Source organism: Anabas testudineus, chromosome 9, assembly GCF_900324465.2.
Source record: "Anabas testudineus chromosome 9, fAnaTes1.2, whole genome shotgun sequence".
Lineage (NCBI taxonomy): Eukaryota > Metazoa > Chordata > Actinopteri > Anabantiformes > Anabantidae > Anabas > Anabas testudineus.
In genome coordinates, this window is record NC_046618.1 from 17,223,835 (window position 1) to 17,248,881 (window position 25,047).

The following is a 25,047-nucleotide window of genomic DNA, read 5'->3' on the forward strand; positions in this document are numbered from 1 at the left end:
AAGGACTGAGGTAACGTCCTCTTCTTTTCTCTCATTCAAAGAGTTGCATTATGGAAAATGTAGGTAAGGAAGGCATATTGTTAAGGAAGAAGGGTATGTGGATTAAAAAAGGAAAGATCTTTCATCAACCCCTTGACAGTGTTACTGTGTACTAGTGTGGTGCTCAGCCTATGGAAAACCATTTCAAGGTTGAACAGCAGAGAATTTGATGCAGTGTCCGGACAGAAAGGACAGCTTTTATTTAATCGGTCAACCTGTACACAGGCAGTGTAAGAGCTCACATTTTACTTACATGTCTAATTTTCCCCACATCTAGTTTTCCCTCCATTTTATACATGGAACTACAGTGATTGTGTGTTGAGCTCAGAGTGTTTCCAAAATGAACAACTACCACTCAACACTGTGCCTCACACCTCCTGTGTAGACACACACACAAAGAGCATCACAGCTGCTGTTCTGCTAATGTGCTGCTCACACAACAACCTCTGTGCAGACACAGTGCGACAAGTTTGTCTCTATTCAATCACCAAACACACTGATGTCACAAATAGTCTGGCAGCTGAAGTCACGATCAGTATCAATTTATGTAATGACAGGTATATTACAGTACATAGGGTGGTGATAACCACAGCCTGAGATGGTTCTATTATTTTTCACCAACACACCCCAGCATAGAAAGCAGCAATAATAGTTCTACTCAATCCGTGTTGAGTCCTTTCTTTAACACATTTTCCTTCAGTCAGCGTGCTCATTGTGTCCTTCTCTTCTTCGCGTGTGTGTGCTGATGGCATTGAGAGATGTCAAGAGATTGACTGCAGCCACTCCATAAGGGATGATCTGTCCGAGATACTCCAAAGGTCTGACAGAAGTTTCTTATTCTTCCTAAAGACACAGAAACAAAAATGCTAAAATGGTATTTAAGCAAAATAATGTATAAAAAGTACTGTATAGCTTTTACAACCCTCGAATGCACTAAATACAGTGAATTCTCCCACAGCTGTTTGCGAGTACAATAAACCCCCGTTCTTAACCTCCAACCAGCAGCTCAACTCCTTTGTGTACGATTATTGTTTACTCAGCATGGGCTCACTCCAACAAAGGACAAACAATTCATATATGGAGGATTACACTGACAGAGAGGTATGGCTCTGTGTATGTACGTGTGCCGAGAAAATTTCATATGGTGAGGATTACTTACGAAGACTGAGAGCAGCACTCAGCTCCCAGCAGGCTGTCTGTTACAGCGCAAGGAGAAGCCGTATACAAATTTACAGAGACAGAAGACTATTTGGAGAGAGTGCAATAAGCTGATGGTGACAGCAAGAGACTAAAAATTAGCTGTATATCTGCTTCCTTTGTTTACTTTATCATAAGCGAAAGATTTCGGCCTGAAGGTGGATGGATCACCGTAATACAAGACGTTTTCTACATCAGCATTAAAACATGCACCTACTCCCCCATTAGTGTGTGCTTGAGCATTATCTCTAACTCTCTAATGCTAAAAATGAATTAGCCAACAGAATAATAAGATGGGACCCCCCGGGAGAAATTATGCCACGATAATAGACCTGTGAAAGCATCTCAATTTGGCTTAAATCAACCATTGTATCACACTTATGTGAATTATAATTGTGTTTTACTTAGCAGATCGTGAACATTAATTTAAAGTCAGAACTTTTAAAACACAGAAAATTATGTAAAAATAAATTAATTAATAAAAGCACTTCAGCTAAGAAGTCTCTGAAAACATCTCAAATAAAGTTGACCTGAAAACCTTTTTAAAGTGTACTGAACTCCAGCTTCTCAAGCCTCATTAAATATATTTCGAAATCCTGAATAACCTGCTCGTGGGCGTCTCTCCCTTCTCTATGAAACGTCTTGATGTCATTAAGTAATGAAGAGCGGCTGTACTGATCTATACCCAGTTGGAATTTGTCAGGAATATTACTACACTTGGTGTATCAGATGTGTTGGCACATGCATGAAATCAAGTGCATTTGAGTCTGAAAGCGTAAATAAACATTCAATTTAGTGTCAGTGGAGCTGATTCAAGTTCATTTTTTCATGACAGATTTGACTTTTATAGATAAAAGCAGCAGCAGCAGCAGCAGCAGCAGCAGGAATTCTGACTTTTGATATATAACATGGGTAAAGTTACAAGTACATTGGATACTAGACTTTGTGAGTCCAGATTAAGAAAGGAAGCTCCAGAAAAAAAAAAATCCTCCAGAAAAAAAAAAATCCTTCTTCAATCTTCTTCATCTCGTCAGCAAAACACTCATTTATAAAACAAATGGTGCATTCCTAGAGTACAGTACAGTACCTCGTTAAAATAGCTTTATTTTTCTGCTGTGCAGTGTTGTGCTGTGTGATAGGCCTTCAAATTCCCAAATAAAATGTTGCTCTTCCAGTTTATAGTGCAGGTTTTCTGTTATTATATTAAAACCAAACTGAGATTAACCTGATGACAACATTCAAGTTATTTTCTTAGGCTTTAAAAAAGCAACAAAGTACACTGTATAAATATTTAACATGCTGAGCTGCTACTACACACAACCAGTAAACTGAACTATACTAGGCAGTTTAAGACTTTATCGTAGTAAATATATATGTTATATACGTACCTCCTGGTGTTGACCATGCTCTCCAGTTCTCGGGATTTGCGTGCAGCACTGTGTAGTATAGAGTCTGGGATGTCGGCCAATCGGGCAACATTCAGGCCGTAGCTCCGTCCTGCAGCTCCTTCAGTTAACTGGTAGAGGAAAGTGATGAACTCTGGCTGAACCTCTTCATCTATGAGCATACAGTACACACGTAGATGTAAACAGATTATGATTGTCCTAAATTCACCAGCAGAGCAGCAGTCACACAAAACCGAATATGAAACCGTTTTCATTTTCTTTCAAATGCACATACCATCAGTGTCAGCAGCGACGTCAGGTTCATTGAGTAGGAAAGACATGTGGTAGTTAGTGACTTGCTGAGGATAAACCCGCTCCAACTCACACAAAGGAGGGTAATGGGTCACAAACAGGGTGAGGGCTTTAACCTGAGAGAAGAACAGAGAGAGAGAGACTGATGTCTCCACATAATAAAACACACATTGTAGTAGACTAATTACAAAAACGGGATCAGCCAGGTGTGAATGGGATCTGTACACTGTATTCACATTGGTAACAAACCATCCAGCTGAGGGGTAGAAAACAGCCCCGCTGCAGACAGGGGTGTCATTGTTGCAGTGTCTGCTCTGTACCGGCCTGCAAGAGAAGTTTTGTGCTTTTGTTGTTTCAGACAGTCACATAGGACGTCTCCCTGAAAGGTAGATGTAAGAGAAGTAAGCGCAGGCTGAACAGTAACGTCACTTGCGGTGACCCTCCACCTGCCATGTTTGATGTTACTGACAACAAATCAAGTCTACCACCTACTCACCGGCTTTGCTTGGTGCCTGCACAATGTGCACAGACTGTAGTCAGAAACTAATACAGTAAATGCTGCTGTTCTATGTGCCATTATCCATTTAACTCTATTCTGTCTGCAGTGATGCTAGCAGCTCTGTGAGGCTGTATTTAGGTAGAGAAGCTAAAAGTTGACTTCAACATGTTAACGTGGCCAGACTGGTTACATAAAAGAAACTGGACATGATCACAATGACATCGCTAAAATGCTCACATTTAGAAAATGTAACGTTTACATGATGAGCACGCAAATATTTTCTAATTACCATTAAATACATAGTTCAACTGAGACTTGTTGGAGGATCACTTGTTTTGCACGTAATTGGTCAAAAACCAATTCAGTCTAACCTAAAGACTCTAAGTGAGATGTTAAAACATCACTTTTGATATTTTATTCGAAATCTAAAGTCTACATTCTAGTGGCATGAAAGATATTGACCAAAATCCATATGGACCATGAATGTCTCACTAAATGTGTCCTATTGTACATATAATGTGTATATGGATCTTAGCTGCAGCCAGATGAGCAGAAGATCATGAAAAACTAAATTCTGCTAGATTTGTGTAAAGGTAGCCACTGACCCTGGCAGATGAGATATATTTCAATAGATGAGTGGAAAAGTCACCAAAGTCATTAGGATCCATCATCTTGGGATAACGAGTATCTGCAGAACACTCTCTTTAACAGCACTTTAAACATAAAAAGATTATACAAGCCCTAATTTATAGCCTGTGTATCGACCCTCACTACAGCTATATGATTAATATGCCTAGAAAGCACTAATCTATTGAATGTTTTTGTTGTCTTCTGACTTTAAATTAACAGAAATCAATATATGTGTTAGTCAAACAGAAAAAAGCAGGACAGGAAAAAAGAACTGAGCAACAAAGTAGTACATTCACAACATGGTAGGTGTCAGAACAAATGTTGTATTATGTAACACTGTCTGTGTTCTCACAGCTAAACAAAAGTTGGAGCAGAAAACTAAGCGCAGAGCATCATATAGTGTACTCTGGGCAGGTGTTACTAACTGCCTCTGCACTTTGCAATGTGCTGAACCAATTTGTGAGGACATTCTTTGTTATTCTTACAACTGATATAAACACACTTATGTTGTATCACTTTTCCCACCATAAGTTAATTCTTATTTTCCTCGTTCACTAGTGAGTTCTATAGTAAATCACTGCAGCTTTTCTGCCTTTAGCTATAAACATCATACTCAGCTTTTCAGGCTCTGAGAAATTCAGCCAAGTGAAAGCACTTCACCTCATCCCGCTATTCTTTAATCTCTGCCAGGCCTGGGAGCCACCCAAAGGCTGCATGATTGAACCCTGGCATTAAAGTTAAGACATGGAAATCACAAGAAGTGGGTGGCGCAAAGACTCACTCACTCAGCCTCTCTGTGAGATGCACGCACAACATTTTCCTCTCAGTGCTGTGCTCTCAGGACAGCTGCTAAGAGCTCTTCACTAAAACAAATGCATTTCCTTTTCCTGTTTACTTTAACAACCCAATCATGTAAATGGAGTAGGGAGAGCAAAATACTGTGAGAAATGTCTCCCACATACTATAAAACAGTCTTGACGGTGTGACAAGCTGGTGAAACACATTTACTAATGCTGGATTTAAAATCCAAAAATGGTCCTGGTATTTGTAACCACTGGATGCATGATCACTAATAATAACAAATTATGTGCATGTTCGTGTTGTAGAGCATCACTGCAGCAAACAGGCGGGTCTCCAGGATCAGCTCTCTAACTGCTTGGTCTATGAAAGGTCAAGTCACTAGTTTTACGTCCCTCCGAAGAGACGCACAAGGTCACAAACACTGTGGCAGAAGGAAGTTGCAGCCTGAATAATGGACGGGTCAGGTGCTAATGGCAGCTCACTGCCTGACCACCCTGGGGTTAGGGAGCCTCGTTCTGTGGAGCTGGATGATCTGATGAAATTAGTACTAAAACAATGATTCAATTATTCGATTAGTCACAGGCAATTGTCATTATCAAGTTAAAATACAATGACCTGGTTCCCAGTCTTTCAACCCTCTGGACATCCGTATATATACACAGATTTGACTGAATACAGAGTTTATAGACTTACCTTAAGGTTCTGGAAACTGATTTAGTTTACTTAGTGACAGAAGTTTTTATATTCAATGGATTATTTATACATCCAGCAGATATGAAGATACTGGCGTTGAAATAAAGATGTGTTTGTACAACTAATCACTCATCTCGATTAGGTCTGTTAGCTCTCGATCAACTCTTGAAAAAGATATCTGGCCCTTCGTTGGCTAAATGCTATGCTATGTCCTACAGCTGGTTGCCAACGGCGCCTGTACAAGCCCTAAAGAAACACTAGAGAGAACTTCTGCTGGAAAGCAGCGTTGCCTCAAATATGATGCAGGTTTAATGGCTGCATCCCATCATATAGAAAGAAATAACTGTAAACTTCTCTCACCTCTATTATTATGAGAAGGGGAACGTATATAAATATCCACCCACAGTGTAAACCCTAATCTGGTGGATGTTTATAAACAGAGAGAGGAACGATTGGAGCAGTCCAACTTTAACAGAGACAGGTCCAGGTGGGACAGGCTCCGTGTTCAGCTCGCTTGACATGACGGTTCAAATAAAACTCTGATGGACTGCTGGGATGCCACATGCCACAGATAACACTGTCCCGGTATTGGCTGGTATTAGTGTCTTTGTCCTGCTACTCCTTTCTATTTTAATTCAACACATTTCCAATTCCATCAACATTGCTGTGTTCCCACCTCATGTACGTCTATGTGTATCACTGTCCTCTGACTTTGGCTGTGGGTCAAATGGCTTAAATTATTCAAGGTAGAGTCAATGACAGGTGAGTTTCTTTATATCATGTTTTGTGTTTAGTTAAAATACATAATAGGTCCATTCATTTTACAGCTTGTTTGTAACATCCAGAGTGCCTAAGTACTCAACAGTTCAAACTGTTGACACGTACCAGTGATTTAAGGCTCCTTCACACCCATCACACAGTTTAACTGAAAGAATTGTACTAATCACTTCAATCTGCTCTATTACATGTTCAAAAGGGCTTTAAAAAAGGCATTACTTTAATGAGCCATATGCATATTAAATGAAATGTTACTGTATGTAAATGTAAATATGATCAGATTCAGACCAAATCCAAAGGATTAGGATTTCCTCTAACAGACACTGCTTCGATTTATCATTTAATTCTGCACTTCTCTTCTTGCCAGCTAATCTTTTAGGTGTTCTTGGTCATTACTGGAGTAGTATCTTGTGTTTCACTTTCTGGATTAAGTTTAGCTGAAACGCATATAAACATTGTATTTAATCACAGTGCTTGGGACCATGATGCTGTTCTCTCTCACAATTTCAGGTTGTTATTAATGCTGAGGACATAAACTACGATCTGATTCAAAGAATTTGCACTTTTTTAGAAACAACTGATACATAACAGAGTAAGAAAGTGTGAATTTTCAAGTGAATGTGGGAAAACAATTCAAGCAAGCTGTGGCCCAGTCCATGCTAGTGTTTAACTTCTTTTTAAAGCAGAACAGAAAACTACATGATACTACATGAAGAACGGGCAAAAGAAAAACACTGATCACTAAAATTACTAGTACTACATAAAATTATAGTATTAGCAAAAGAAGAAGTCAAGAAATCAATTTATAATTCAACAGAAAGGTTTTGTTTAAATATTGTTGAAAGAGTCTTGAATGGCTCACCTTAAATATGAATTCAAAGTCAGATTGATTGACGGAAATAACCTTCTAACCAAGTTTCCATCTAACGTGAGCTGTCGAAAAGGTATTCTTCCTCTGATGTCGAAGATGACCACGTTAACATGAAGCAAGATCTACTTAAAAAAAACACTACTTAAAAAAAAAAAAAAAGCACAATTGTTTTTCTTTGATATTACTTGCATCATCTTGTGACCCTTCAAGTCATGTGTTGGGAATCACTACTGTGAACAATGAAATGCAATAAAGCTTCTAATGAAATTCTCCCAGTCAAACAACAGCCAGAAATTTCAACAAAGAATGCGGCCACAGCGTGTGTGTGAGAAACACAGACGAGCATCTTATCCATGTGTATTAGCGCATAGTGCGAGCTCAGGGTGCAACACAGCACATGTAGGTCTTCATATGAGCTCCAAGCATCTGCAAGAGCACATCAGACCATTTACACCCACATGGAACTGTACGTTCTCCTGGAAATGTGCCCATTAGCTTGTAGCCAAAAGTGAGATTTAGTGAGTTTCTACTTCTCCAGTGAGTTAACGTGTAAAGCAGGGCTCTGCTGACTCTACTGTTCCAGAGCAGTATTACGATGCCTGTGCAGTAACATGCAAGCCTGAGTCATTGTACGAGTCGAGAGCGACGTGTAGTGCTTAGTTTAGTGTGAAGCCAACGGCAGGACTGGCTGTTGGACTCTCACGTTTATTCACACCAACAGAGTCTGAGAGTGAGTAATGGCTAAAGAAAAGGACAGCATGAGGTACTTCACACATCAGACTAGAGAGGAATTCAATGAGATAAATATGTAGCAGCCTGACTGGCTGTGATTTCACCATGAAACCCAGAAAGTTTTTAGCAGAAGCAGCTCCTAGTTTTAGTGGCTCTCTTTCCTCTGCTTTCCTGTTTCTTTTTGTCCCTCTTTCTTCATCAAGGCCGTCTCTTTCATTGAGTGGTGTTATGAAACCCATCTACATTCTTAACTACCTCTCAGGTGACTGCTGGGGACAGGGAAAGGTGTGTTACTATAACAACCGAGTCAAAGCTGGAGTAGTCTGACTTCTGAGTCGGATTTTTGTGAGGAGGAGGAGGAGGAGGAGGAGGAAGTGTAGGAGGAAGAGGAGTGAGAGGCGAAGACTCTGCGCGTCTGCCTGTACCGAGGAAGCCTTTCGCTGTAGAGTGAAACTTCCTTTGTGCTCTTTTGTTTGTCTTTCCTTTAATAGCAAGGCTTTCTAACAAATCAATGCTGTTACACAACAGGTAGTTAAAGAGCTCCATCCTCCTGCCAACAGCAGGTCCCTGCTGTATTAGCTGCTAGTTACACGTTTTCATTCTGTTTCTCAGCAGAATTACATAACCCCCGTGATTCTGTGCAAAGATTAATGTGGAACTGGCAAAACATGAAAACTGAAGGGACGTTTTTTAAAGATGAGTCTTTATTTATCTTAATTTGAACGGGAGTGACGCAGGGCAGTTTGGGGGTTTTTGGCTTTTGAAATCAGAGAATAAACAAATGTCAAAATATTTTACCAGTACATCACCGGTATCTGTCACTGTGGACCCATTGAGGCTCAGCCTTTTACCAGAACATCCTAATTCAGAATCACTAGTTTGTGTAGGCTGGTGGTGTGCTTATTCACAATAGTCAGCAAAACAAAGTTCCTCAAGTACAAGATTAAATACGTTCTCTCTAAAGTCAACATAGACCAACTTAATAAATCTTTTCTCCCAGTCTGGAGGGCTCTAATACCACATGCACACCAACTGTTAAAGACGTCTGTGCTGTTTGTGCTAAATAGTTTATGGTTTTATCTTTTGTAAAATAGATCTTACCATCAGTCAATTCCAACTTATCACAGCTAGATTGGATTATTGTGCATCTCGCTAGATATGCAAACAGAAACCAAATAAAAATTTTAAAGCTGAATAGATTATTTTGGCTACTTCAGGGAATTGCAACAAGCTGAATACACAATATTTGACATCACCTACTAGAGTTGATATGGCTAATGGCTTAGCAAACAAACACATTAGCTGCATTAGGATTCACTTGGACCCATACAGTATTCAAAGCAGCGCTACTACTAAAATAATACTACTAATACTGCTGCCTAATGCATTTTTTTTTTATTTTATCTTTGATAAAAATATGAACCTCATTCACTGACCAAGGTAACTGTATTTTGTAAGTATAGGCAAATCGATAATTTAATCCCTTCTACGCACTCCAAAAAGTGAGAAAAGAATGCTGACCACTGTGTTACACTTACATCAAAACTTCTGAATCATTTAAAAACTGATGACACTAATCATTTTTCCTATTCTTGCTGGATCTAACACTGCAGTTGCCGTCTGTGTTCAGTGTTGTCAAATTTATCGTTTTTTATCGCAAAAGACGTTTCCTTGATGGCAGTACATGTCTCTTTACTCTCTCTGTCTCTCTTAAATATACACCTGGTACTTTCACACATTTGCAAGTCAAACATGGGCACTGATGATGATTTTCGCTGATAACAGTCTAGATGGTCTTTTTCATCTTTGGCACAAAGACTCCAATGTTCATTCCCCAAAAACAAGGTGAAACGTGGACTCATGTCCATTTTCTTTCAGTCCATCTGAAGTGAACTTCAGCCCACAATTTGGTGGTGTTTCTATACAAAACAGTTTTTTAAAGTAATAGTAGCATGATGGTTTCTCATGCAATGCCACCTGTAATCAACAGTTATTCCCAGCTTTCAGGCGCTGAGATTTACCCAGTCCCTCAATCTGTTGACAATATTATGCCCTCTAGCTGGCGAAAACCCTAATTTCTTTCCAATCTTGCACTGACAAATACTGAGTTCATGGTATTTTATGTATTTGGCATAATATCTAAAACCACAATGCCACATGCAAAGGGTGAAGTTTTAATTTGACAAGCTAATTATTTAAGAAGAAAGAACTGGAAGCCTTGTGATAGTTGTTCTATGGTATTAAAAGGGAAATTATTGCGTGTAAACATCTGAGTGTCCTAATTAACACCACAACTTCAAGCAGACAGTCCATGTCCAATTCTAAAACAGTGTAATGCTATTTATGTGCTTATTGTATTAATGTATTAGTTCACCACAAATTACATTTTCTACAAAGAAAGAACATCTAAGCTGCCAGTGTCAGTATTGATAACCCTCTTTACTAACACACTAACACCGCCCTCGTCTTTGGCAGGGTACCACTCATCTGTCAAAATACGTACACGCAACAGTGTGCAACACCCAAAGGACTCCTGACTGTGCCAGTTCACATAATCCCAGCAGAACACACACACACACACACACACACACACAAACACAGAGCCTCTCTCATTGGAATACTGATTCCAAGTACTCCGAGCTGAAAAGCCCGACATACTGTATCTCCGGCTCTGTCCCCTCTCTTTGGTGAACATAAAATTCAACCTTTCTGCTTTCTGTACACACCATTTTAAAGAGAGCTAACTAGAATGAACGTGTGTTTAAGAAATGGTGGAGAGGCTTCACGCAGTACAACATGATCCCTTTTAACAGTCTCATCAAGTTCTCTCCATTTCTTTCCTTTCCCATCGCACCCTGCTGTTAGATCAAGCTTCTAACACTGCTTGGTTTTCAAGAGCTGCTCTGCTGCCGAAGCCTCTCTGGTGGCTCGTCTCTCGCTGCAAAACAAACGATCATTCTGCAGAGCACACAAGCACACACAAACACTTGCATGCACAGAAATGGATATACATGCACACACCTCTTTACTGAAGGCCCTGGACTTGATAGTAATATGAGGAGGATTCAAGACCCCACAGTGCTTAAGGATTTAGCACCAAGATGAGTATGCACGTGTGTGTGACGGTATGTATTTCACGTTATTTTGTATTTCAGCATCAACAAAGAGTTGTCAAATGTGTGTTTCTTCTTGTCCGTCATCTCTTTTTCTTTGTCTAATTTCCATACATTCAGCACAGCATGTCCATTCACCCATACACTTACATCTCTGATGAAGTACTCCAGGGTGGCATAGGCAATAGCAATTCCATCATGGGTGCTCGTGCCCCGCCCCAGTTCATCAAGGATGACCAGTGAGCGTTCAGTTGCACGGGAAATGATCTCAGAGGCCTCCGTCAGTTCCTCCATGAATGTACTGCGCCCTTTGTAGATATTGTCGGAAGCCCCCATCCTTATAACCAAAAATATAAAGATAAAAGGAGTAGGTCAGAACGGCCACAACAATAAATGCCTACAATGTAATCATGATTTTATAATTTAAAGTCAACTGATTGTCACTCTGTATTAAGTTTGATATGTCTTTTCCTTCCTTGGATGATGGACGATGGATGACAGCTGAGTCATTGTGTGTAAAACAAAGTTGTAAAAAGTTTGACATAATTTAATTACTACTGCAAATTATGTATACTATATTATACTATAACAATTAATATGAAGTTGTCTCTAAATGATTTGACCTCAGAGAGCCACTAAGATACTCCACTGACATCTGATGTTCTTCCATGACCTCTCTACCCTCCTCATCCATGCCACCCAGAAACACACAAATGAAAAATCTGACATTTGTCTAACCTGTGAACCTGCTTCTACAAGGTCTCCTTGTTGTGTTATATAAGCCACACTCAATCAGGGGCGCCAGCAGAAAATTCTGAATGGGGTGGTGGATCATAAAAGAGGAAGTCAGAATATAAAAGACAAATATTTGATGTTTTATTTCACAATTTGGCTTCATCTTAAAATATTGACTTCATATATTATTAATAAAAACTTAATATTGACTTTCAGGTTAATTGAGATCAAGATCAATTTACTTCTAAAATTCCTTCAGGTGTTATTTTCTAATTATTAAGGATTTGTCCTAATTCAGCCCAAAGCAAAGAGAACAAATTAAAAGCAAAACAAAATTACCAGGGGCAAATGTTAAGATTTATTTTATCATGCATGTATTTCCAATCAGTGATGTATGAGACCGTGTAGTTTTCAGTCTGCATTCCAGCTCTTTCCCACAATGCTGGACAGGATTTTATGGCATAAGTCAAAGCACCAATTTACATCCTGCAATAGGTGCTAGAAAAATTCTCTCACTTCGACAGCAACTATAGGCTCTTTGTGCAGACCATCCATCATCCCATGTAATATGTCTGCCACTTTCAAATCCCCACTGACCACCTCTCATATTAGTCACTTTGACTTCTGGACACATTATTGAGCATCTAACTAAACCCTTATCACTCTTAACACTTAATACAGTACCCCTTACAGCACAGTGCTGCTCTGATGACACTGGAGAAATTTACCTGTCCAGTTAAGACAGTGGAATCCAACTTGAAACACGAGCAAACCTTACAGATAAGGTAAGAGTGGTTAAAGACATGAATACAAACGTGTTCTTGCATGAGGGCTATTGTGTAAAGAAATACCTTACATTACATTAGTATGTACAGTAGTGTACATTAGTACAATTACACTATTTGCTGATGTCAGACGAGGAGACAAAATTTAAGGTGACGGTAATATCAAAAACAGCAGAAGACTACTTTGAAGACTTCTGATGTTGCTACCTGTCAAGTACGTTTCAATAAATACAGAATGTACCAATTACATCGAGACTGTGACAACAGGTTGAATTCTTCACGAGCCTTAAACCCAGTTTGAGAGTGCTTCTGATGTATCTGTGCAGACTGACAGAACAGTGACTCATCTGGAAAAAAAAAAAAAAAAAACCCTGAATCACAGATGCCGTATGTGTTTGCCAGTCAGTGTTTCTCGCCTCTAAATCTGTCCTGTTTGTCTTGATTGACTTTGAGCAAGGTACCCATCAATGAACCAGCAGCTCAAGCCTCCAGTCAGCCCGTGAGTTACCATAGTTACACCACACGCCACGTAGGACAGAGGTGTGGCAGACATGTAGCTGCATTTAATTAGCCAATTTAGACTCAGGGATCCATACTGCATGGTGGTAAGAACAGACAGAATCAGATGAAAACGAAGGGGTGCCTTTTCACACACTCAGTCTGTCCACTGGCGAGGGGACGTACAGCGGAAACATAACAACACCTCACCAGCTGGGTTTCCTGCTGGTTTCACTGAGTCTTTCCTTACCGCCAAACAAGCGAACTCTGAAAATAGACTAGAATTTATTATCACCTCACACCTCTCCAGAAAACATGTTTAGCCACATTCCAAGTGTTTATCAGACACTTGTGGATTCTTCGTCGGATTTTATTTTGTTATTATATCACTATATTGATCTTAGTTTGAGTGACGAAAAGAAAGCCTTTACTCACATTTCATCACTAAGCCAAAAGTAAGGAATGACAAGACTGTCACAGTCATATAAAGTTTATAGAAGTTTATATCTGTATGACTAATCTACAGGATGTTATCTACTTTCATATAGACAAGTGAGGATATGTTTCTAAACATAGTCAACAAAGGAACTTGCTCTTGATTATAACAAAGCTTACAGTTCTCTTTAGATAACTTTTTCAATTTCCCTTTACTTGGTACACACTTCGTGTTTGTTTTTGGTGTGAACTTTTTCATTTGTGAAAGCAGGTTGTTCTGCATTTATAGTTCTATAGATTCACAGAACCAGTGGGATCCATAAAAAGGATTAAAAATAAAGAACAACACACACCTACATAGAGCTCTACAGCAGAGGACGAACAAAAGCACATTATCACATGGCCCTGTTCAATTATATTCTCAATTATTTTGAGTTCTCTTCAGATTTGATCAACCATATTGGATCATGCGCAGTATTCGTGGAGATTTAACTCCTTGCTGTCTGACTCAATCCTTCAGATACTATAGAGCACTAGAGGCCTGAACATTGCTGTATACCGCCTACATGATGGCACAGACACTGACACTGCAGGACTATAAAAACTCACAGGAACAAATCAGTCGATTTAGGATAAAGCATCTTTCCACATGCTCACCACGTTCTAACACCTACCCAGATGATAATGTTACACAGAGACCTGCTGGCACCAAAATACACACCGCCATTTGTGAAGTCTTTCTGTCCCTACTCCAAAAGCCCCAAAATCAATGCGGGGAAACTATTCTCAGAATATTTTTTATAGAAGGGACGTTTACGAAAGACATTAGTAAAACAAGGTACAATCACTGCTGGGAGTCCGTGGTTGATTAAAAGTCCTTTTCTAAACACGGTTTTACATTCTGCTTCCTTCTGTTTCCATAACAACCGTGAAGGGATGGAAAAAAAAAAGTGTGCTCTATAACCTTCAGGACTCAATACTGAAATCACACACACACAAACCTTATGTTCACATACACATATACTTCCGCTGCTAGGCTGCTAGCTTAATGAGCTAACATCTGTACAAGAAGACACACAGAGTTATACCCGAACTATTGCATGGCATGTTTGTGGAAATGCTGTGGTACAGTGGAGTGGGCAGGGAAAGAAAACAAAGACTAAGCATGCAGCTTTACAGCAATCTGCAGATTATTCATTTTAGCCTCACTGATAATCAATCATCTGGATCAGTCCAGACAGAATATCCCATTAGACACCTACGAACCAGCTCATTACTGCCAACACACAAACTCTGTTTATTCCACTGCAGTAAAACTCTCAAGCTCTTATTCTGTCTGTCTCCATCTCGTCTCATAAACTTCATAAACACACATCTCTCACACACTCAAACCCACACACACACACACACACACACACAAGATGAAGCAGTTCCCACCGCTGCGTCTATTACCCTTGACGCAGCAGTGGGAATTGATTGAGCGTTTATTATCAAGACAGCTTCTCCTCGGGATCTTACAAGCAGTGATACACAGAAGCCACCAGACCAATTAGAAACCGATATGACGACAGAGGTAAGAGAGGAGGTGAGGAGAGGACAGTGGATACTGTGGGTGTGTGTTTTCTCTGGGGGCATTAATTAGCTCTAAGTTGCATTTTTTCTTGGAGCAAGAGAGAATATTAACCTCAACCCCAATGACAGACCTAACTAATCAACAGGGGGATACACAATACAAAGGCATGATTATATAATGCTTTACTGTATTTATGCAGACTTCACAGAGTAAAGTACACTTTAACTGGACCCTGCACTACTACTCTGACCTGAATGTGACACTCTTCCCTTCACACACACATTAACTATAGCATAAATAGTTTGATTATTTTACTTATTTCTTCCTAGAAAAGTAAATCAGGTAAACATCTGATGATTTAAGGCACTAAGTATGAAACTTGCCGTCCTCAATTCAACCTCTCCCCCTGCATTTCTTCAAATCTCTATATTATCAACTCATTAAAATAAAAGCACAAAACGCCCCCAAAAAGCACAGTTTCAGTTTAAACTTAAATTTTCACATCTTCCTAAAAGGCGTTTTTCCCCTGCTGGGAGAGAAGACTAAAAAGAACAAACATCTTTTGATAATAGAAAGTAAAGAAATACATGAAGGGAAACAAAAATAAGCTTCTGCAGATTTAGCAAAGGAAAATGTCACAGAGTAGAGTTTTAAAATTTAATGAAATCAAACAATATATTACACTGCCCTGTCCAAAAAAGAAAAAAAGTCACCATCTGGATTTAACTAAGCAAATAGGTAAGAGCCTCCCATCGGATAATTACTGCATGGATGATTATGTTTCAGCCGGCAACAAGTTATTTAACCATAACTGATGCAGTGAGTAGCTTCTCATTTCTTAAACAACCATGTCGGAAGACACATCCTGTGGTCGTGGAAAAGATGTTAATCTGTTTCAGAAGGGTCAAATTATTGGCGTAAATCAAGCAAAGTAAACATCTAAGGAAATTGATGAAACTACTAAAACGGGGTAAAGAACTGTCCAATGCATTATTAAAAACTGGAATAGTGGAAGATTATCATCATCAAGGAAAAAATCTGGTGGGAAAAAAATCTGGAATGATTGTGATCAGCGATCACTTTAAGGTTTGGTGATATCAAATCGTAAAAAAGAAAACAGTAGAACTCACGGCCATGTTAAGAGCATTTCCACACACACAGTGTGAAGGGTGCTCAAGGGATTCGGACTAAACCGCTCTGTAGCCTTAAGAAAACCACTTGTCATTGAGGCTAATTGGGGAAAAAAGGCTCCAATTTGCTAGGGAGCATTACGATTGGAGAAATGGAAGAAGGTCATGTGGTCTGAGTCCATAATTTAGCCTGTTCCAGAGTGATGGGTGCATCAGGGTATGATGCACCCAGGGTCAGTGCTATGATCTGGGGTTGCTGCAGTTGGTCAGGTCTAGGTTCAGCAACGTTATGAGGTCAGCTGACTACCTGAATATACTGAAGGACCAGATTATTCCATCAATGGATTCATTATCCCCTGATGGCACTGCCATCATCAATTCAAGATCTTGGGAAAATGAATGTTACTAAATGTTGTGACATTGCAGAAGTTTATTGAAACGATGCCAGAGCGAATGTGTGCTGTAAGCAAAGCTAAATGTGGTCCAACAAAATAAGATCATTCATAAAAACAAATATCTTCCACTCATGCCCACCCAACCTGTCAATCTAAACACTAACCCTACAAACACCATTGCAGACACCACGGCCTGCCAAAATCACCCCATTACACTAATGTAAAGACTAACCACACCGGCTGTTTCTCTCAAGGACAGAAGTAAGAATGCATACGCACACAGCTTTGGTGTGCTGACAAGTCTCTGGCTCCCACTGGGTTAACACATAAGAACATGCTTAAACCCACAAAAAAAGACAACTGAACACATCTGCAAGCCATTATGTCTAATCACACAGTGCAGCAGAGGCAAAATAACTGAGACCATATATTGGCCTGTGCTCCACATTAATATGTAGTCAGGACTGGAAACTACATGCAGAGCTTATTGCTACTCTCATTATAATGAGAATAATCATCAGCGGAGAGAAAGGATCTTCAACAAAGCCTTATTGTCTCTGGGTTCCTACGACACAGGGAGCCATATCGTACAAGCCTTGACAGAACAATAGATCCGGCCTTGTCAAACAACTTGTTCATCTTCTTCTTCCCCTCACACACACACACACACACACACACACAACTCCACACACAGCGTGGTGAGGAACACAATGGGATTAGACAGGATTAGTGAGAGTGTCAATCCTAAAAATAAAAGTCAACCATGCCATTGACGATGAAGGTGACACATAGTGAATGAGGAGGAGTAGGGTGTTTTATTTTTAATTTATTTAACTGTAAAGGAAACAGATGATTCACGTCTCACTCAGATCAATCAAAAGTGTTTGTCCATCAATAAAAAGAGAGAAGCGCTGTGTGAATGTGTAATTTTTCTGGATGTCTCCTCAGTAATATGCCTTCCAGAAAACACCAAGACCCTGTCAAGTGAGTTCCTGTCTCTGTAAAATCCACACCGCTTGATGAAGCCAATAAACAAGCAGATTTGTAGATGAACAGCAACAGTTCATCCAATTTACAAAAAAACATATTTTCTCAATTAACTCTTGCAGCTCTCAATAGGTTTTTAGAGTTCAGTGATGCTTCAACCCAGTTCAACCCAGCCAACAGGAACACAGCCTAATTAGTAAACAGTTTTTTTCAGCACTTTGGATGTATAACATGATGGCACTACAGCATACAGTCATTTTATGGTTATTGTATCGGTCTTTATATTACTGATGTAACTGTCACTTGATATTTTATACCCTTTATTAACGATGCAGCACTGGCAGATAATCTGTAATGTGACAATATTAAAACCACAAACAGTCTCATCATGTTTAAGGTGCAATCATAATTTGAAAACAAGGAGAGACACATCAACTTTAAATCAATTTCAGAATTACTGTGACATAAAGTGGAGCTTATTATAAAGTTTGGCTTCTCCACTGTTCAGTCACAGCTGTCAAACTGAGACTTTACATGTTTGTGTTCATACCTGGTGTAAATGCCATCCAGGACACCGAGTTGGGCCTCAGAAGCTGGTACGTAGGAGCCCATCTGAGCCATAATACAGATAAGGGCCACCTGCCGGATGTAGGAGCTCTTGCCCCCCATGTTAGGACCAGTGATTATCATAGTTCTCCTGCCATCACCCTGTTGCAGAGAGAGAAGTAGAGAGAATAACAGACACATTGACAGAAGGCGAAAGCAGAGAGAGACAGCATAAGATATTTGCATCCTGTCCTGCACAGCTGAGGAGGTGGGTGGACTGAAGGCTTGGCTTCTCTATTGGCTTGTTCTTCTGTTGCAAGACTAACCTACACCCACTCCAACATCGAGCAAGTTGCAATTTTGTTTCTAAACTGTCTCAATGAGTTAGCGAGCAGGCAGACGTCTGTGTGTTTTTGTTTCAAAGCTCTCTGAATGAGCTTGTGGGAGTGTGTGTGGCTGTGTGTACCTGTAATTCAGTGTGGTTAGCCACATACTGGTTGTGCTCTCCCATCAGTAAGTCTATGGCAGGATGTCTACCCTCCCTGATGATGATCTGAGGCTGACTTTGACACACTTCAGGCCTGGACAGAGAGCACACTCAGTCAGTTACGCACTCACACACAATAAAACATGTACATAAACAAACTAATACTGAAAACGTATTCCCACCATTACATTGTGTACTGTTTTACACTTCACACTGATAATTGTCTGCTTTGATCATAATGATACATAATGCTGAGCCTTTAAGGATGCAAGGATAAATAAATAGAATCAGAAGAAAAATATATTCCCTGATTCCCTAAAATAAATCCATGATATAAGCAAATGAAGCAGATTAAATATTCATTATTTTCAATTAAATTTAATGTTACTATTAAATTTGGCAGCGACACTGATTTGTGGTCGCTTAAATACTAAAAGAGAGAAACGTCCAAATACAGCAAAGAAGTACTACATGGATAGAAGTAAAGCTAAACACACTACACTAAACACTACAATGTGTGGAAACCACTACAATATAAAGGTGCGTATGAAGTTGTGTGTGTTTGAGTGAGTGGCAGAGATGTTGGCGTTCTGGCTGAGCACGCCACTGAGCCTGGTGCATACTCCCACATACAGCATGTCAGAGACTATAGGACACGACGCAGGACACCCACACACACACACCCACACACACCCACACACACACACACACACACACACACACACACACACCCACACACACACACACACAAACTATGAACTCTCACGCATGCACCAATATTTACGGCCATCATGATAGGACATCACCTGCAATAGTCCCCTTGTTTAGCCACTTCGGCCAATGAAAAGAGACAGTCCATGGTTGCTAGGTGACTAATAGCCCTTTTCATGGTGTGATAGTGCTCCCCAAACTGTCTAAGGAGAGAGAGGGAGACAGACAGAGGAAAGAGATTTTCAAGTGTAAACTAAGGTAAGTGCATATGTATTTTAAGCAGACGACGCTGTCTGTGTATTTAATTAAAACTGAATTGTGGTGGCGTGAGAGCTGTGGAGGCATCTCACTGAACCAGAGACTGACATCTTATAGCAGCTTTTCATTTGACTTTATGATCATCTGTGTGTGGATGCATGTGTCTGTCATACTCCAGAAAATTGGTCCATTCCCTCTGGCAATCCAGCAGCAGCTGCTCTCTGAGCTGCAGCAGTTTCTTGTAGCGCTCCACCAGGAAAGGGGAGTGATACCTGCTGACTGCCTTCGTACTGCAGAGGAGCACGGGGTGGAGGAAGAGGTGAGATGGAGTAGGCAGAGCAAAACATGGATCAACGTGTTTATTATAAGGAAGCTGTCCAATTCACATTACAAATAGTGTTTCAAACCATCATTAATATGATGAAATACTGAGTAGCAGCAGCAGACCTAAACCTTTATAGGATTAGCTAGAGAGCCGTTCAATTGGTCCCAAATTCTACATATATCTACCAACCACTCAGAGAAATGGTCTTGATCTTGATTTTAGCCATGTATTGATATATCATTAACAATTATCCATGTTCAGGTGATATTTTAAATAAAAAACCACGGTCCTATCATTTGTGTGTTGTTGACTGTGTCGTGTATGTGTGCAGCTACAACTGTGAGCTCACCAGCTGATTTTGACCCAGTCAGGCGGAACAGTGGAGGACAGCGAGTTCTTAACCTCAATCAGAAACTGAAAGCAGAGGAGGAAGAGGAGGGGGAGACGTTGATAAATAAAATTGGGGCAGATGGACAAAAAAAATTTGTCACTTTTGATTAAAACACACACACACACACAGCCATCAGATCATTGCTGTGACTTAGTCGTTCACCCAAATCCAGCAGACAATGCCCTCCCACCTGTCTTTCAGGCACACACAGACAGTACCTCCTGTCCGGAGACAGTTGTGTAGTCAAGTGCAGGAGCCTTCAGCTTCATTCGGATTTCTTTGCGGTGGTCTTGAATCTCATTGAGGACGGTCTGGATCTGTTCCGTCCTTTCCTGCAGCACCGGGAAGCCAGACAGGTCCGAGAACAGCTCTGTCTTATTCCCAGACCTACACAAGCACACAATCCAAATGTACCATCGGTTGATGAACATATCACACCACACAGCTATTCATCTACAGCAGCACAGACAAAACATGAGCCATTATCTGAGATAGGAACCTGTTGGTTGTCCTGACTATTAGATGAACTGGAACTGGATCGTGGTGATCCTACACTTACTAGGTGATTCTTCACTCTTGCACTGCATTGCAGTTTTGTGGTGTTTTTTCTGATCCCCACATTAACATACATATGAATATAATGACTTTATGCACTAATGTTGGACAAACCAACCATGTATTCAAATTCTGTCTCTAAAAAAACATACATGCAAGGTTTTACAAATAAAACAGAAATTTCTGAAAATAATAATAATACATTGCTATTTCACAACACAGTGTACCAGGCAAATTAATTAGGAAGACATCTGTTCGTGATTATCAGGAAAAACACTGGCTGGTGCCACATGGGGATTGTTTTTATATCACTTCAAACTCAAAATCTTTGGGTTCTGGATTATTTGCTGAAGTTTATAGACGTAACAATTCATCTATTGATTAAAAAAGCAACAGATAGATCCATAATGTACCATGCACTCCATATCCACCAGACTAAAGTGAGTGTGTACAACAAAGCTGTTTAAATTACTAATATTGAGCTGATTGACCACATGTCAACTGTAAAATGTAATGAACAATACTGATCACAAAAAAATCAAAAGACATAAAAGTAATATTCTGAGTAATATATCAGGAACATGACCATAAAAGCTATAACACTAATGGCTACTGCTTAATAATACCTCTACCTAACCTCTAAATACTTCCTTTTCATGCTGCTGGATACTCACTTAGCTGCCTTTTCATTGAGCACCTTAAGGAAACTATGGGCTGGCGCCAACAGGTCAGGAGTGTCCAACAAGAGGCCTCGGAGTAATGCAGAGTTAATTTGGGACTGGATGGCTGGGAGCAAGGCCTGCAGTTCCAGTCCCAGGCGAGATAGACTGCAACTAATGAGATAAAACTCCTGCGTTGAAGACTGGAACACAGACAAACAAGCGCAACGATAAACAATGATAATATATTAGTTAGAGTATGAAGGCGGAGCACTGAGTGGTTTTTACAAAGTGCATCTTAATTGTAGGGGAACTGTAGCTGATTAGAACAAAACAGCCATTTATAAATCAGAAATAAGAAAGACTACAGCTAAAAAACATCAAACCAACCATCGATTACAGCCACAGCTCTGAGACTTTACCCCATTAACAGCAGCACAGTCTACAGGTCTTCACAATATATCATATTTAAAAATACATATATACACATCACAGCTGATTTACTGTAATATGAACATGATAAACATTTTAAATGCTGAATGTTGTGACTGATCCATTATCTTAACGATGCCAAATATCACCATAACAAATGTATTTACATTTGCCATCACTCATAAATGAGGAGATTCTAACTCAGTTATGAGTAAAGGCTACCTGTAATCCATTTTATTTTGTGGCAGTTGTTCACAATTAACAACTTAAAAAGACATATCTAAACATACACCTAACACATAGCTACTGTTTTACGCTTCCTCAAAATCAACACTGCAGCTTTAAAAAGACATTTTAAATCACTTAAGAATAAACCAAGTTAATGATCAATCAATGCATGGATATACCACTAAATATTGCCACCAGTGTTGTCATGGAAGGTTAATGAAAGTCAGACTGACGGGGGTTAATGGTATTAATCACATGGTGCCGTTTAATGGTCCCCCCCACATGTCAGCACCCCCATGCTGCTCTTCTATGAACCCAAACAAACACTGACTGGCGACCATAAGTGTGCCCTCCTTTCCATTATGTCAATGGAGCCATAGAGACACAGGCCATTACACACAGGCTCATTTTTCTAGATGACAATTAATGGTCTTGTGTGGTGTGTGTGTGTATTTAGTGACATTTGATCATTTTCTTTTAGCAATATATGAAGGAGTCAGAAAACTGAACATCTCTGAACAACACACAGACACACACACACACACACACACACAAGTGGGATCACACTGAAGCCTTCTGACATTTCAAAAACGGGTCTGATGGGAAATGAGATTGTGTCATACAATCAGGTAAGTGCCACTGAGGCGACTACCGCACGTTGTTAATCAAGAAGCATGACATAAAAAGAGAGCAAGGGGATGTGAGAAACCGACAGTCAGAAAATGACTTTGGTTTTCATTTTTATGCAAAACAGTAAGAAAAAGGAGGCCTGCTATTTTGATTTCGGCATCAAATGTATGTACTTTCAGCCATTGTTTTTATTTTAAATACCTAAAGATCTTACCTAAAGAGAGTAAAAGTAGCCTGTCACAGACATAAATGCTGACCTACGTTAGTATCTTGTACCATATTCTGAATTTTTTTCATCACTTTGTACCTTTTTGTGGTATATGCTGCAGATGCCTCGTTCCAGGTCGGGCAAATGCGACATCAAGGATCTGATTGAAATTAAAGTGAGAGAGTCCGACTCCAGGATTTCCTGCACTGCGTCCTGCCTCTGAGAGATAGACCTGTGGGTTCACGGAAGATAAAGAAGGAAGCAAAGACAGAAATACAGAAAGATGGAGAATTTAGGAAGGTGCAAAGGAAGGCAAAGAGCTGAAAAGATCAAAATGTAAATTCCAGGTGTCATTTGAAGAGATAAAAGGAGTCTTGATTTACAAGTACTTTCTAGTAGAAAGATGTTTTGAATTCAGACGTGCTGCTAGTACTGGGTTACCGGTAGCCTGAATAAGTTGCAATTAAACATCTCTGACATTAGTGATTGCAGTGTATCTGTAGCAGCCTTAATCTCTTCAGTTTTAACTTCTGACTTTTGGAGACAGGGGAGATGCTGAGAGTACCTCTTAACAAATCAATTCAAGATACACAATACAAAACATTTCTGGGGGCATAACCATTAAGAAAAACCAACAAAAAACTATATAAAAAAAATAATACACCATGCATGTACAGTAAATTTCTGTGTGCACATGTGCATTAGTGTCCGTGTCGTGTGCTGCTGAGCTGTGTGTTTTGGAATTAATGTGCCTGGGTGTAATCTGGGTTTTATTGATGTTGGAATTCTGTAGAGGAGCTATCTGTGTCTGCAGCTCTAATCCCTGCACAGTGGGGGAGGGAGGGCCACACACACACACACGAGAGAAAGAGAAAACTCTCCCAATCAATATAAAGATAAAAACTACGTCACAGAGATGAGAACTGGAATGGTACTGCAATGTTAAGAGAGGGTTGTTTGTAGCAGAAGTGCTGTGAGTCAGTTGCAGCATTTTTATTTAAAGCAATTGCCACCAAAACACTATTTATGCCTTTTTCACCCTGCAGTGTTTCTGAGAAAAGGGGAGCAGCTTCTCTGCTGGGTGAACAATAAATGTTCACATTACGCGTGGTATCTTACGTGCTTTTTAACAACACTGGCTTAGTTGTGTTATGTTGGAGGATTTCATAACAACTATTAACACAAACTGTAACTTCTGAAGCTCATTTATGCAGGTCACACAACATACACTACTTCACTACTTCATCTTTTAATAGTGCAGTCATTTAAATAATTAAGGCAACTTAATTACAAATATATTAAATACTGTATTCTGCCACTTGTTTTTATTATTTCCGGTCCTGGCATGGTATTTAATTGTTCATATTAAATAATAATATTGCATCCATTGTAAAGTTCTGCTTTCTGTTGCTCCGAGACAATAAAGTGTAGCACATTCACCATAAGTTAGGCCTTTAAGGCAAGATTCACACAATGTCAAGCTGTGCCTGAATCGTGCAGCCTGTGCTAGACAGATTAACACATCTATGTCGGCTCACAGAGCAGGCAAATTCCTTGCGTTCAGATTTATTTTGTAGTGCACTAAAACTGTATGATAGAAAAAAAAAAAGAAATTAGATAAATAGGTTCAGTAGTGATAGTCGTTCTTCATTCCACGTCAGTGGGTGTTCTATACTCACTGTGGGTCTGTAAGGGGCTGGCTCACCCACTTTCTTATCAGTCTCCTCCCAAATGGAGTGCGAGTGTGATCCAACACCCACAACAGACTGCCCCTCACACCGCCATCTGTCTGAAAGACAGCACACAAACAAAAACCGGCTTATACACACACACAGTAACACACACGCGGCTTGTATGACCACGTGGTGCAATGAGTTAGAGCTGAGGGTCAGAGTTAAAATGCGCAAAATGACATAATCCAGCACTGTCCGATGGGTAGAAAAAGACATTCTGATATTATAAATTGAAGAAGCAATCAGCCGGATGAGAATACTTGACCTGGACTTGAACTCCATGCTGCCTGAAACACA

At 39.9% G+C, this 25,047-nt stretch overlaps 1 protein-coding gene across 4 annotated transcripts in view; it reads right to left on the bottom strand.

Moving 5' to 3' along the window:
* Positions 1-216: 216 nt before the first annotated feature.
* Positions 217-25,047, bottom strand: part of msh3 (mutS homolog 3 (E. coli)) — a 31,877-nt gene continuing 7,046 nt past the window's right edge. For 2 of the 4 annotated variants that reach the window (XM_026343833.1, XM_026343832.1), the window contains exons 12-24: positions 24,697-24,806; positions 23,117-23,249; positions 21,535-21,722; positions 20,524-20,692; positions 20,264-20,328; positions 19,763-19,879; positions 19,427-19,534; positions 18,600-18,714; positions 18,138-18,295; positions 11,200-11,386; positions 2,917-3,049; positions 2,625-2,793; positions 217-882 (exon numbers count right to left, since the gene is read on the bottom strand). In XM_026343833.1, the coding sequence (XP_026199618.1) occupies positions 801-882; positions 2,625-2,793; positions 2,917-3,049; positions 11,200-11,386; positions 18,138-18,295; positions 18,600-18,714; positions 19,427-19,534; positions 19,763-19,879; positions 20,264-20,328; positions 20,524-20,692; positions 21,535-21,722; positions 23,117-23,249; positions 24,697-24,806 (1,734 nt within the window). In that variant the 3' untranslated portion in view covers positions 217-800. Of the gene's footprint in view, positions 883-2,624; positions 2,794-2,916; positions 3,050-3,169; positions 3,313-11,199; positions 11,387-18,137; positions 18,296-18,599; positions 18,715-19,426; positions 19,535-19,762; positions 19,880-20,263; positions 20,329-20,523; positions 20,693-21,534; positions 21,723-23,116; positions 23,250-24,696; positions 24,807-25,047 lie in introns of those variants that run through there. The other 2 variants (XR_003297693.1, XR_003297694.1) reach the window with 2 other exon arrangements.